Source organism: Enhydra lutris, unplaced genomic scaffold, assembly GCF_002288905.1.
Source record: "Enhydra lutris kenyoni isolate GAN:26980312 unplaced genomic scaffold, ASM228890v2 scaffoldscaffold33, whole genome shotgun sequence".
Lineage (NCBI taxonomy): Eukaryota > Metazoa > Chordata > Mammalia > Carnivora > Mustelidae > Enhydra > Enhydra lutris.
In genome coordinates this window covers 2,852,904-2,866,487 of record NW_019154117.1, presented here as the reverse complement: position 1 = coordinate 2,866,487, position 13,584 = coordinate 2,852,904, and the positions used below count along the sequence as shown (strand labels likewise).

The 13,584-nt window shown below is 59.3% G+C and overlaps 2 protein-coding genes across 2 annotated transcripts; both read left to right on the top strand.

The window, feature by feature from the left end:
- The first annotated feature begins 710 nt into the window (after positions 1-710).
- LOC111153511 (basic salivary proline-rich protein 1-like) lies at positions 711-3,612 on the top strand. The gene is made up of 3 exons (XM_022512571.1): positions 711-813; positions 2,346-3,237; positions 3,474-3,612. Exons 1-3 carry the CDS (start codon positions 711-713, stop codon positions 3,610-3,612), a joined length of 1,134 nt encoding a protein of 377 aa, XP_022368279.1.
- A 15-nt stretch (positions 3,613-3,627) lies between these two features.
- Positions 3,628-13,122, top strand: LOC111153510 (NUT family member 2G-like). Its single transcript, XM_022512569.1, is given in 10 exon segments — positions 3,628-3,831; positions 4,588-4,708; positions 6,775-6,915; positions 8,164-8,863; positions 9,753-9,881; positions 10,269-10,408; positions 10,858-11,153; positions 11,872-11,988; positions 12,357-12,920; positions 12,922-13,122. Coding segments are annotated over 10 exon segments (2,613 nt in total).
- The last annotated feature ends 462 nt before the right edge of the window (positions 13,123-13,584 follow it).

The window sequence follows — 13,584 nt, the reverse complement described above, 5'->3', positions numbered from 1 at the left end:
GAAATACGAAGCTATGTGCTTCCCAGTCCTAGGAGCTTGCTGAACATTCAGAAAAGAAGAGAGCATTTCTGAAGGGTTTGGGAACATGAGAGCCATATCCATTCAGAGCAGAACATCGCAGTCCTTCTGGGTCACAGCCCCTAGCTCTTCTTCATGGACAAAGCCTCCCCACACCCAGCCTTGTCAGTTCGCTGACCCCTAGGGGTCCTGCCTAGCCCTGAGGACTCAGGTTTCCACTGAGATAGGCTGGTTGAGAACTAGAGATTCCCAACACTCCCCCATGACTCTGGGCAAGTGGTTCTGCAGGCTTTCACCTCCTGGACCCATGTGGAGGGCGTTCTTGCCTACCAGCCATGCTCCAGAAGAGACAATGACGCCTGCAGCTACCTAGGTGATTTACAAGGGGTTGTCTGGGAGAGCACGCTCTCTGACCTCCTCTCCAGGAATCCCCACAATGTTCTGAATGCTGCCTGTCACAGCAACAACACATTTATGAAGGTTCTGCTCTGCACAGCCATGTCCACCAGGGCCATCCATCTTGGGATGCCCTGATGTAAGGACCACAAATCCTGAAGGAATGTCCACCTGCCTAACATATAAACACCCCTGAACCTCCCTGCACAAAAAAACTGGAAATCAACCAAATATATAGGGATCCTTTGGCCCTAAAGAATGGGCCAACCTGCTTAGGAGTAATGCAGTGGTTCGGAATGACAAGGGTCAAGGCACACATACAAGGGCCCAAAGCTCTGGATGCCCCCACTCACACACCCAATGATGCCTGCTTCACACATAGACACCAGTGGCGTGCTGGTAAATACTTAAGAAAATGCTCTCAGAGGAAGGTGGGAAAGACTTCTGCTTGTGGTTTTTACCTGGCATAAATATTCCCAGCATGACTAATTTCAAGCTACCTACCTAAAGTCATTAAACACAGAACTAGGAAAAGAGATGCACCACTGACCATCCCAAGTTAGTACGAGCCAGTTCCAGTGCACCACATCCCCTCTCATATAAGTACGTGCACACAATCCACTGTACGCCAAGTAGGGAAGCAACTCCCACCCCAGATACATACACAAAACACTACATATATCTGTACATATGTGCATATATATACAAATATACATACACGAATACATATGGATCTCCTAACACACACACACACACACACACATATTTCTATCCTCATCCTGAATATAGAGACCACCTTCTACTATCTACTACCAAACACATTCAGACACAGAGTAGCACTACCCAAAGAAACACACTCTGAATACTCCTAACTTCAAACCTTACGAACAAACTTGATAATTCATGCAGTTGGTGCTGGATATTTACACAAATCAGTAGATATACACAAATATATATATACATATACACACACACACACACACACACACACAACACAAAGAAACATCCCTCACAATCCATACATGAAACAACTTCCAAATCCCAAACTATCTGTAGTGAGTAGCAGCCAGCTTTCACACCTGCAAATACTAATAATCATATCACATACCTCTAATACAGAGAAATACAATTCTCCAACTCTCCTGTATGAACACTGAGCCCCATCTCCCCATCAGACACATACATGCTCACTTTCCAAAATACACAAGCTTAATGGCCCCTACTGAAAAATACAAACACACGGCCCCAGCAAATATTCCTCCAAATAACCATGGTCCCTGAATACACACACAAACTCAATACACACACCTCTCTCCACAAGCCCGAAATATACCTAAAATAACCCAGTATGCTACAACTATGCACATTTATCACCCACACCGTTTCACATACACATATGCCACACCACCTCTACAAACATAACCTCACAGTCCCAAATTCTCATACAGAATCAACTCTTCCATCTTGCACAACAGCCCTACAAAACCCGTATCACACATATAAAACACCCACCAGTGCCATAAAACAATTCACAGACTTACCCTCAACACACCAAGACAAACAGGACTGCTGCCAATCAGAAAAAGATACACAGAACCATCCAACATGCTCTGATACACCAATGAGCCTCCTGCAATGCCCGTATATAAACACCGAGCGCGGTCTACCTAAACGAATGCACACTTTCCCAAGCATGCCCCTACCCACATGCACATAATGCTTTCAAATCTGCTCTTACTCACACGGTTCCCCAAGTCATGGGGGGAAAGCCACACGTATCATATTCCACTCAACACCGAATTACAAACCCCTAACCCCCAACTCCTGGACTTTGTATGGACCCTGACCTCGTAACACCCTCCTAACCACACTCAGCTCACTCTCACACACACAAGCTTCACCGCCCCTTTTTCACAAATACCACACATCAGAATATACCTACCGACTCGGACCTAACAAGACCCTCCAAGCCCCACCTGCGCTCCACTCCCCTCGTGGCCCCGCACCATCACACCCGCAACCACGACCGCTCCTCCCCGCGGACCCGCCCCCAGGGCCTCCCGCCCACCGCGCCAGGCCCCAAGGACCACTACAGCTGGCAGCTGAAGGGGAACCCACAGGCCGCCCAGGCCACCAGACCCTCGGGCCCCTGGTACCTGAGACCCACAAGCGCAGACCTCGAACCCCCAGACCCCGGGGACCCAAGCACAGACCCCAGACTCCGGCGCGCGGACCCCAATCCCTTAGACCCTCTGAATTCGAGACCCTCGAGCGCGGACCCCAAACCCTCAGACCCTCCATAACCTACACCCCAGACCCCAGGGACCCGAGCACTGACCCCAAACCCGCGGGTCCCCCGGGGACGCCAGTCAACCAGCGCGGAGCCCAGACCCGCGGCCCCAAAGTACCGGCCACCAAATCCCAGGAACCGACCTCACCCCTACAAGGTCAGGGTGCAAACAACCCACCCGAGGGACCGCGCGACGCACCTCAGCGTAAAGCCAAAGCCGCAGAAAGCGACGGCCATGCCTCCAGTCCCCGCGGGCCACACCTCAAGGGCGCACACAACGCGAAGCAAGAACGCCACAGACCGCGGGCCGCCACCCCTGCACGTCGGGGAGCGCGCGCCTTCATCGTCAAGCCTACCTCACGCAAGCACGAGGCGGCCACGCACGGCCCCGCCCTCAGCCAGAGGACCGTTAGGGAGCCCGGCCCCCGAGCCCGCGAGCCCGCGCAGGCGCACTTCCTCCGGCGGGCAGCCTCAACGGACGCTGGGAGCTGTTGCAGGGGAGGGTCCGGGAGACTTTCAGCCCCGCCCCCCCGGTGAGATGTGCGCGTGCGCGTGCGTGGCGGGCGCGTACGTGTGTGCGCACGCGGTAAGCCAAAACGGGACCTGAGAATCGTGCCAGAGAGACCCGAAGACATAAGTCCAGGAGCCGGGGGCTGCACGGGGACGACTACCCTCCCGCACTCTTTGTGGTCCTCCTGCCTTCTAGCCAGCGCGTGGGAAGTGAGCGCTCACGGCCCTAACATCGCAGACGTGCACTCCCTGGCCTCAGACGCGACCTTGCGAACGACCTGGGACAGGTGCCTCCGAAGCCCGAGGGCCCCGCGGGCGGCCGGCCACCTCCGTCCGGACTGCGCGTCGGCTGCTCTTTCCCGCCTTTCTGCGCCCTCTGCGCCCGGCTGAACCCCTGAGCCCCGCAAGGTTCCATGGAAGCACAGTTCTGGCGGAGAATTCAGACCCGGGGAACACTCGACGCGATCTGCCCTGACTCCATTCCCAGACTTTCCCCGGGGCACAGCCTGTACACAACAGGTTTCTTGGCGGAGCTGCTCAGTGACTGTGAGCGTCGTCCACACAGCTTTCCTCGCAAGGCTCGTCTTCCGCCTTGGGTCGGCACGCGCCTGTTTCAGGTGACCTAGCAGGCGGCATGGCCGCAGTTTTGCTCTGCCCTCCCTCCTCTTCTGGAATATCGAAGAACTTCAGTGCGCGTGAAAAAAGGATGCAACGGATTGCCCTGACTTTGTGGGACATTTTTGGAAGAAGCTTCAGTCATCCCATCTCTTTCCAGTCCGTTGCCAGAGGAGGGCTGTTTCCGGGCACCGCGGACCTCGGGAGCCTCGCACGGCCCACCTCCAAGTGCACGGGAAGAAGACTCCACAGCCCACAAGCCTGCTGTCTCGCCTTCTGCCAGTGTCCTCTGACTGGGTGGAGGTCATGGTCCTTCGCAGACCTGTGAGCCCTGTCCAGAGATGGCTCTCTCTCAGCAGTCACTACAGGCATGCTCAGAGACCAGCACGGGAAGGATTTCTGGTGGTGCCTTCCACGACCGGTCTTCCCAAATTGCATTTGGGCGAATTTGATTCCGTCTGCTTCTGGGCTGTAGGATTTTGAAGCAGTACAGAAATGGTTGCGGAATTGAGACGAGCTCCTTTTCCCACAGTGCCACTTTTGTATCAGTGGCCCCGAGAAGGCTCCTTCAGATCCTACATCTGAGCCATGAGTGAGAATCTTGTGGCAACTTGACGGACTGACAGGACAAGGGCAGGAAGCAGGAAGGAAGTGCTTTTGCCAGGTGCAACAGTTTAAGTCGGCTGAAAATCATTTCAGGCTTCCCAAGATAAAAGCTCAAGGCCTGAGTAATGTCTCCAAGTTGTTTCTTTTTCCAGTCCCCAACACGGATCTTTGAAATTAAGTTCACTGAGATTTGCTTGAATTGCTCTCAGCTCATGTCCCCAGCTAAGATCAAGGAAGCGTGCGTGGAGCAGCTGCGGGAGAGAACAGGCAGGGGTGTGTGTGGAGGGCCACGTGAGGGCTGCGTAGGGTGAAAGGCCTGGGAAGGGTCCCATAGGGCCACACCATGCAGCTCCCTTCCTTCAGGTGGCTGGTGGGACGCTCCTGAAGTATTCCATATAAATATCGCCTAGACCTAGTCACGGGGTGTGTTGGGAGAACACTTAAAATCATGAGGAAATGGGGCAGGAATTGAGAAGTGACTTTTTTCACCACTGTAACACGGGGTGAGGGGGGAGAAGAAGCCCAGGCCCTGGGCTCACAGTCCATGGCCCTTCCCCTTCAAAATGGCCCCAGGTTCCTTTTCACACAACAGTGGTCTTTGGAGTCAACTTTCCTTTGAGGAGGGTGCAGGGAGGCAAGAACTGTTTCAGCGCCTTAACCAAAAGGAGTTCTTGTTCAGTGCCAGTTCAGAGTGGAGCCATCCTTCTAAAGCTCCCTTTCCTTCCCCAACACCCTGCTGTCGTAGGAACTCTGCCGTCATGGCGGTGGGAATGAGGCTTGTCTCCCGAGACATCTGGCTTCAGCCTCTGCAGTTCTCAGCCCTCATCACCCTTGGCCCATTTCCTAACAGTCCTCTCTTCTCACAAAGAAAACACCAATGCTCCTTCGCATCATTGTGTTCCCAATAAACTGACATTGACGTGAACCATGAAGATAAGAGTCAGTGAGATTTTGAAGGGGTGCTACCATGATTCCCACGTACATGGGACCACATTCAGTGTGAGCCTGGATTCCAAAGAACGAGGGTCTACCATTTGCAAGCCCAGAGCGGGCTTCCAGGCTCAGAGTGGCCGGCCAGCCCTTAGAGGAAGCTGGTTGTGTGAGTGGGAAATGGATAGGAGTGGATACCCCAGGAGGCTTTGTCTCAAGGGGCACATCCATTTCATGAGCAGTGATTGTAACAGCTCAAAAAACCAGGGCTATCGGGTCTTTCTGTGCCCCTTCAAAGTAAGAAAGGGGAAGATCTCCTATGCCTTCTTTCTGTCCTCACCCCCCACTAAGCCTAGACACTCAGTGATATATGATGGCTCTTCCAAATTCCAAATCATTCAAAGAGCCCGCAGACACTCTGTGTGTGTGTGTGTGTGTGTGTGTGTGTGTGTGTGTGTGTGTACACACAAATGAGCTTTGCAGTGAAGCCGAGATACCACTCTGGAGTGTTCATATCCAAGACCTTTTTCTCACAGGTAAGGGACTAATAATAACTGGATACGTGACACATTTTTGGTAGAGATGCCAGATAAAATACAGAATCCCACCTAAATGCAGAATTAGATAAAGGGGGGAAAGATCTGCATGAAAAGTATATCTCAAATATTGCATGGGACACAATTCTTGTAAACGCTGATTCCATGTTTATCTGCGATCCTAATTTAATTGAGTGTCCATTATTGTTATTTGCTAAAATTGGCCACCCCATTCGATGGGGCCCTTCGAATTTGAGAGGACTGTAGCACTTCTCCTGGGAATCTAGCCTCCAGAAAGGAGGAGAGGAGCCACATTACCAGGACAAGAACAATCACTGTGCATATCCACACACATTTTGGGACCGCTCTCAACCTTCAACCGGAGAGAAATAGGCTTTCCTTCTTCAAGAAACGAAGAGCGTACATTGACTTTTTGAGGCACAATGCATCTCTCTAAAGATCAAAAACACACAGGTAACAGTGGGTTCCTGGGAGAAAGGGGCCGGGTTGCCAGGAGTAAGAGGTGGGAGGAAGAGGCGCCCCTGCGCAGCCCCTGTTGAAGGAGTCGAGAGCCAGGTAGGAAGCAGAGCGGGTGGAGGGACACAAACCGAGGTCTCTGGATACAAAATCGAACCAGAGGAGCACCGGGTCACACCTTGGTGCGGTGAATCCGGAAAACAGTGTCTGAACTGCCTGGAAAGGCGCGCGCCCCAATTGTGCTGCCCCTGCATCGTTCGAAAGGAACCTGGGGTTCTGGCCCACCTGCCAGAGCCTGACTCATGGAATGTCTCCCCACCCCCAGCCAGGGCAGGGGCCCTCCGCCCCTCCCCCGCCACAGAATGTCATGAAGTCCTGCGTTCTCGCCCTGTTTAGATTCAAACTTTTCCGTCCTTGGCTTGGGTCCTGAGTGTCTCCTGGAGCAGCTCACCGTGTGGGACCCGGACCTGACTTTCCTCAGTGTGGAGGCTGCCAGGCGGCGGCGTCCTCTGCCTGTGGGGATGGCTTTACAAGGAGGTGAGCCTTTGGCTTGGGTTGGACGTGTCAGGGCCCAGGCCACCCCTGAAGTCCTTGGGATTCAAATGTGACGCCGGCCAGGGGCACTTCGCTGGGGTTAGGCAGAGGAAGGGAGCGCACTGGACCCCCAAGGACAGCTGGCCTGGGGGCTGAGAGGCCGGGAGTCTGCAGAAACCTGCAAGGACCTTGGGGAGGGGGCTCCTTGGACGTGGGTCAGGCCCTGTCGGGGGAAACGCCCCGTGTGTGGAGAAAGGATGGCGGCAGTCTCGCCGATTCTCTCCGGGGGCACACGCCTCCTTGGGCAGTTTGCAGGGAGAGGTGGGAGTGTGTCATGCCGGCGGCGCAGGCCGGGGCAGGCGGAGAGGCGGTCTTAGCCAGAACGTCGTCGCATGGGCTGTGTGCGGCCAAGTGTGCAATGACGTGTCCTCCCCGAGACCTGGGCCGGTGGTCCCTCTGAGCCCACGTGTCCCCGGGCCACGTAGGCCTTGTCTTGGATTCAGCAGGGTCGGGGCACCAGGAGGCCTCAAGGTAGGGCTTGGGTTCCTCAGCCGCTCTGGGTCGCTCTCCGTCTTGAGGAAACGCAGTTCCCACCTGCTTCCTCTTGTCCTGTTTTCTGGGCTGCCGACCCTGGCCCTGTGTCCCGGGTGTGTGGATGGTTCTGAGACGGGCTTACCGCAGGGTTTGGGGGGAGCTTTCCTGGCAGAGATCCAGGTCAAGCGTTCTTGTTCGGTTGTGCTGGGCCGGGAAGGAGAGGGTGGGATTCCCAGGCAGCGTCGGGAACGGGAAGGCTGGCGGGAGAGGGGCCCGAATGGTTCAGACGCTGTCTGTTCACAGAGGCCCTACAGGTGCCTCGGAGGGACCTTGCAGAAGGTCCCCAGCTGCCAGGGGGCCTGCTGAGGCCATTTCCCACAGGTCAGGGGTCCAGCCAGGCCCACGTCTTGGGAGGCAGCCCGTGAGGCTGGAGAGTCGTGTCTGGGGGTCCGTGGGTGGTTCTCAGAGGCAGTGCTGGCCCAACCGCCTGTGCAGACAGGATGTCGTGCTGGGAGGGGCGGGGGCGGGAGTTCCCTGCGGGAGGCCAGAGCATGGAAGTCACTCTCGGACACTGGCAAACCGCACCTTTTCCCGTGATGTCCCTCACGCGATGCCACGGGATTCACTGCTCTGCTCCCCGGGGCTAAGGGGGCCCCGGGTCCTCCCTCCCGGCTGCGGGTTCTCTGACCCCATCCGGCCCTTTCCTTCTGTCCACAGCATCTGCAGTGCTGGGACCCCATGTGGCCACGGACCCAGGAGCCTCCCTGTCTGCTTTCATGGCACGGCCCTTCCCCGCACCCACTGCCGGCGCCCGTCACCGGCCACTCTGGGGGCAGCACCTGCCGCCCCTCAGGACCCCGCCATTCCCTCCTGGTGGCCCCCTGGTGCTGCCAGCTTTCTCCAGGACTCCGCTGGTGGCAGGAGAGGCTGGCCTTGGCCCCAATGGGACTGGGACCTGCAATGTCATCGTGCAGGTCCGCTCAGAACAGGGGTGCTCAGTGACCCCCCAGACTCAGACCATCGTCCTCACTCAGGCCCCCCTCAGCTGGAGTGCTCCAGGGGCCCTCTGTGGGGGTGCTGCGTGTCCCGCACCCCTCTTCGTGGCAGCCTCTGCGGCGGAGACCAGCATGCCTGCCTCGGCCCATGGGGGCTCCCAGGCTGGCAAGGGAGGCTTGGCCCCAAGCCTTCCACCTCCGGCTCAGCCCCCAGTCGCGCAGCTGACCACCGTCGTGCCCCCAGTCAACGCCAGGCCACAGCCTCACGGAGCTTCCAGGAGCCGGACCACGGCCTCGCCCGAGGACTCCTGTAACCCCAAGAGTGTTTACGAGAACTTCCGGCGCTGGCAGCGCTTCAAGTCGCTGGCCCGGAGGCACCTCCCGCAGAGCCCCGACGCAGAAGCTCTCTCCTGCTTTCTCATGTGAGTGGCCTCTGCTCTCCTGCAGCCCTCACGCAAGCCCACCTTGGGGCGCGCACACAGGGCGGTGATCTAGGGCCGCTGGGAAGAAGAGCTGCGGCCGGGTCCCTGCTCTAGGAAGGCACGTTCTGGTCCAGGACACCTTTCAGTCACGCATCTCAACTGACATTGGGGTGGTGGTGGGGGGGGTTGTCCAGCCAACCTGTACCTTCCAGAGACATCACGGTGACATTCGCCGGGGACTCACAGGCAGAGAGGGTCCGGGTGTCAGAGGAGGGGCTGTGGTGTGGGTGCCGCGCTCTCTGTCACCCCTGTCTCCTGGGAACATGGGCCTGGGGCATCTCACGGCCAGGGGACCAGCCCAGCAGAGGAGGCTTGGGACGTGCAGGGCCCGCAGAGGTCCTGTGCGGGCCCCACCCTCGCTGTCCCAGAGGATCCCTCAGAACGGGAGGGGAGGGAGCAGAGGTGGTGCAGGGGTGAGGGTGTGGGATCCTTCCTGCAGAGCTCTGACCAGGCAGGCCCGACCATGGCATCTGGGGTCCCTCCCGAACACGGGGTGATGGCACTTCCTGCAGAGGCTGGACTCATTGCTGGGCACCTTAATGTCCGCGAGTATTATTCCTCTGAGAGGCAGAGTCCAGAAGGACTGACTTGCCAGGCCACCACGTCCCTGCTCCTGTCAGTGGACAGTCAGCCTGGAGCCCAGGGCCCAGGGCTGGTGTGGTGGGAGGCGGTGACCGTGGTGGTTGAGAAGGTGGATTGGCACGCCCCGACACCCCCTGCCACCTGCCAGCACTCGGTCATGCTGGGTGGGGGACACGGGCTCCAGAGGACCCGGGGAAGGCTGGGGGTGACCGGACTGCAGCCGGCCCCTGACCCCGACGGCTTACAGCCCGGTGCTGCGGTCCCTGGCGCGCCTGAAGCCCACGATGACGCTGGAAGAGGGAGTGTGGCGGGCCGTGCAGGAGTGGCAGAGCAGAAGCAACTTTGACCGCTTGATCTACTACGAGATGGCGGGAAAGTGAGTCAGGGTCTCTGGCCCGGGGCTGCTGGGCGAGTGGGCCGGGGGCAGGGTCTGGCTGTGCCGATGCTCGCTTGTCCCAGAGGGCCGCCCTCCCCGCCTCCCTGGCGGTTCCACCCTCCCTTGCTCTGGACCCACGGCTGCCTCCACCAGAAGGTCTCAGGACGGGGTCGGGGAACCTGAGGCCGCCTCGCCTGGGGTCGGACTCCCTCCGAGGGGGTTGTGGAGGCGATGCGCCGGACAGCCCGCCTGCTGCCTCCTTGGTGGCCGGGGCCACGGCCGTCCCTCCAAGGCCCCGCCTCTCCCGGTCCCTCAACCTGCTGCTGGCCTTGCTGGCTCCAGGGCCGGGCCCCCTCCTCAGTGTGGCCTGGGCCTCCTCACCCCCAGGTTCATGGAGTTCGAGATGGAGGAGGAGATGCAGATGCAGAAGTTACAGTGGGTGAAGGTGGCCCAGGGCCTGCCTCCCCCAGCGCCCCCGAAGCCTGAACGGCGGGGGCCCCCAGCCGCGGAAGCGGGCCCGCAGCCAGGTAAGGCCCCCGCGTTCCCGTGACAGCTGGTGGACCGTGGCAGTGGGGGCCGAGGGAAGGCCACTGTCCCTGTGTCGTGTCTGCTCCCACAAGGGGACATTGTCTGGTCTTTGACCAGAGCAGCCGGGGGTCTCAGCTGCCCTTTGTCAGGACGGGTATTGACCTAGTGAATTTCTTGACTCCTCTCCCCACGCCTGTCAGAGGACCCGGCACAAAGTCTGCCTGGGAAGTGGGCTGTGGGGAGACCCCTGGAGGATCGGTGGGTCCGCCCTTGCTCACGTGGCTGGCTGTGAGACGCTCCTCCTCCCCGCTCTGCCAGTCCCACGGTGCCCACAGCTTCCGGTGGCCCTGACCCAGCCCCCAGGGACATCAGTGTCCCCCAAACTCTGCCCTCCCGATGCTCTGCCGGAGCCCCTCACGCCTCCTCCCTCCTCCCCGCTCTGCCTCAGCGTGCGTTCCCAGGAAGGCGGGTTCCAGGGCCCAGCCCTCCCGCCAGCAGCCACGCAGACCCCCGCGGCGCCCGGAGAGCAAGGCGCCCAAGGAGATCCCTCCAGAGGCTGTGAGAGAGTACGTGGACATCATGGAGGGGCTGCTGGGGCCTGGCCACTCGGCCCCGGGGGGCCCGGCAGGTGAATGGGGAGAGGATGGAAAGGAGCCACAGCAGGATGAGGCCGCGACCTACCCGGACCCGGGTCTCCTGAGCTACATTGACGAGCTGTGTTCCCAGGAAGACTTCGTCACCAAGGTGCGCTGGCCCGCAGCCTGGTGTCTGGAAGATTCCAGGGATTGGCACTCCGACGCCCAGATCGGGGCTGAGCTCAGGCCTTTGGCATTAAGCTCTTTCCTTGTTCCTGGGCTGTGTGTGCATGTGTGCGTGCATACTTGTGTATTTGCCCGTGTGCATGCAGGCATGTCTGTATACTTCTGTGCGTGCAGGCGTGCGTACGCACATGGACATGTGTGTGCACACATGCCCAAGCATCGTGTTTGTGTGTACGTGTTTGTACCTGTGCATACCCGTGTCTGTGTGCGTAGAGGCATGTGTGTGTGTATTTGTGCCTTGTGTGGATGTCTTTGTGTATGTCTGCATGTGGTCCTGTGTGTCTGCTCACGTGTGCGTCTGCCTAGGGGTATGTCCTTTGTGTCTCTGAGAGTGCACGTATGTTTTGGGGGTGTTTGTGTGTGTGTGTGTGTGTGTGCATGCCCAGGTTTTGTCTGTGTACACATATGTGTGAATGTCTGTGTGTCTGCACATGTGCATGCGTGTGTGTGTGTGTGTGTGTGAGAGAGAGAGAGAGAGAGAGAGAGAGAGACAGTGGGGCCAGTGACTGTAATGTTAAAACTTCTCCCACCATCTGGAGAAGGATGGGTGAGTCTTCACTTTCCCACATTTCCTGCAGACCCTCCTGGCTCACAGGGGGCTCCCTGCCAAGTATGGCCCCAGCCTCTTTCCTCTGTCCCAGGTGGAGGCAGTCATCCACCCCTGCTTCCTGGCGGAACTGCTGTCCTCGGAACCACAGCTGGACCTCCTGGCCCTGGCTGAGAAACTGGAGCAGGAGGAAGGACTCAGCCTTGCAGAGGTGAGCCACGGGAAGGACGGGTCCCAGGCAAGCTGGGGGATGGAGGGGACCCAGGCGATGCAGGGGAGGGAGTGGGGTCCCAGGTGAGCCCGAGGAGGGTCTCCAAAACAAAGACCCACGTGACTCTGTCCCCCCTTTGCTTCTTGCGAATCACAGCACTGGGGAGGCCAGCGTCGGGTGGGCACAGAGGCGAGAATGGGAAGTGGAAGATGGGGAGCCTGGGGAGGGAGGGAGGGAGGGAGGAACTCAGGGGGATGACAGCAGAGCCACAGCCTCGTGGGTCACCCTCCCTTCCTCTCCCCGTGCCACCGTCCCACCCCCCATCTCACTGGCCTAGGCTGGCCACTCACTGTCACCTCCTTCCTCAGCTGGTGGAGAAACGACTGATGGCCTTGAATACGGAGGAGGGTGTGCAGGCACCCCCACGCCTCTGCGCAGCCCGGTCGGGCCCCACTCCTGAGCACGAGACCGGTCCCGGGAAGGGGCTGGGGGTCAGCGACAAAGCCTGCCCAGCAGACACTGACGGCCAGGACCTTCAGAGGCACGGCCGAGCACAGACACGCCTGTCGGGGCCCAGAGCCTTTGCTCTCTCTCCCGGACGACAGGCGTCCCCTGCACCCCGGGCCAGACGGGTCCCCTCCCCTCCCCAGGGTCAAAGGTGCGCCTACCCTGGACTGGGCCCCAGGGGTGCCCCGGTTCTCAGAGAGGCCCCTCCTGCTAGGGACACTCGAGGGCTGGCAGATGGGTCCAGTGAGGACGAGGAGGAGCTCCCCAGCCTGGCCTTCCTCCTGGCCTCTCAGCACAGCCTGCTGCCCTGGGGGCTCTCCCAGAGTCCCGCTCCTGCCTCAGTCATCCCCAGCCCTGGCGGTTGGGGGCCACGGGGGGCTCCACGGACCCCCTCTCCTCGGAGAATAGGCCTCGGCCCGGCCACCCCCCCCAGCTACAAAGTCCAGGAAGCGGGCTCTGTGTGAGGGTCCTGCCTCTGTGGCGAAGACGCCCCTGCCTGGGGCCAACCTCAGGGTGTCTGGGAGGCCGGCCTTGGCTGTGGGGCTGGTTCACCCCTCACAGCCTGCAAAGAGAAGGTGTGACTCCTTGGTCACAGGGAGGAGAAGGAAGCGTCACTGCAGCCAGTAGGGAGAAGTGGGCCTGCCCTCCAGGGCCGGCACACCCCGGGGCCCCCCCAAGGAGCCTAGGGGGTCCTTCTCGTCCTGGTGCTGATCCTGGTTGTGGGAGGTCAGGTGGGAGGGAGGGAGGTCGGGAGGGAGGTCGGGACGGAGGGAGGGAGGGAGGTCGGGAGGGAGGGAGGGAGGGAGGGAGGTCATGACCGTGGGGGCGGGGTGGCAGCAGCCCACTGGGGCACCGTGTGTAAATGGGGAATAAAGTTAGTTTTGTGGTTAACGCTCTGGGCCACTGTCTTCCTACTGGCGTGTGGGCTGCCGCCGGGAGAGGGTTCCCCACGGGATGGAAGGGCCTGAGAGGGGCTTCCTGGGGCTCCCGTCACCATCCGGACCCCTGAAGGTCCAGGGATAGGGAGCCCTCTGCACCACGACCGTTTTTGAGAATGAAGTCCGCAGACAGCCCCATCTTCCGGAGCTC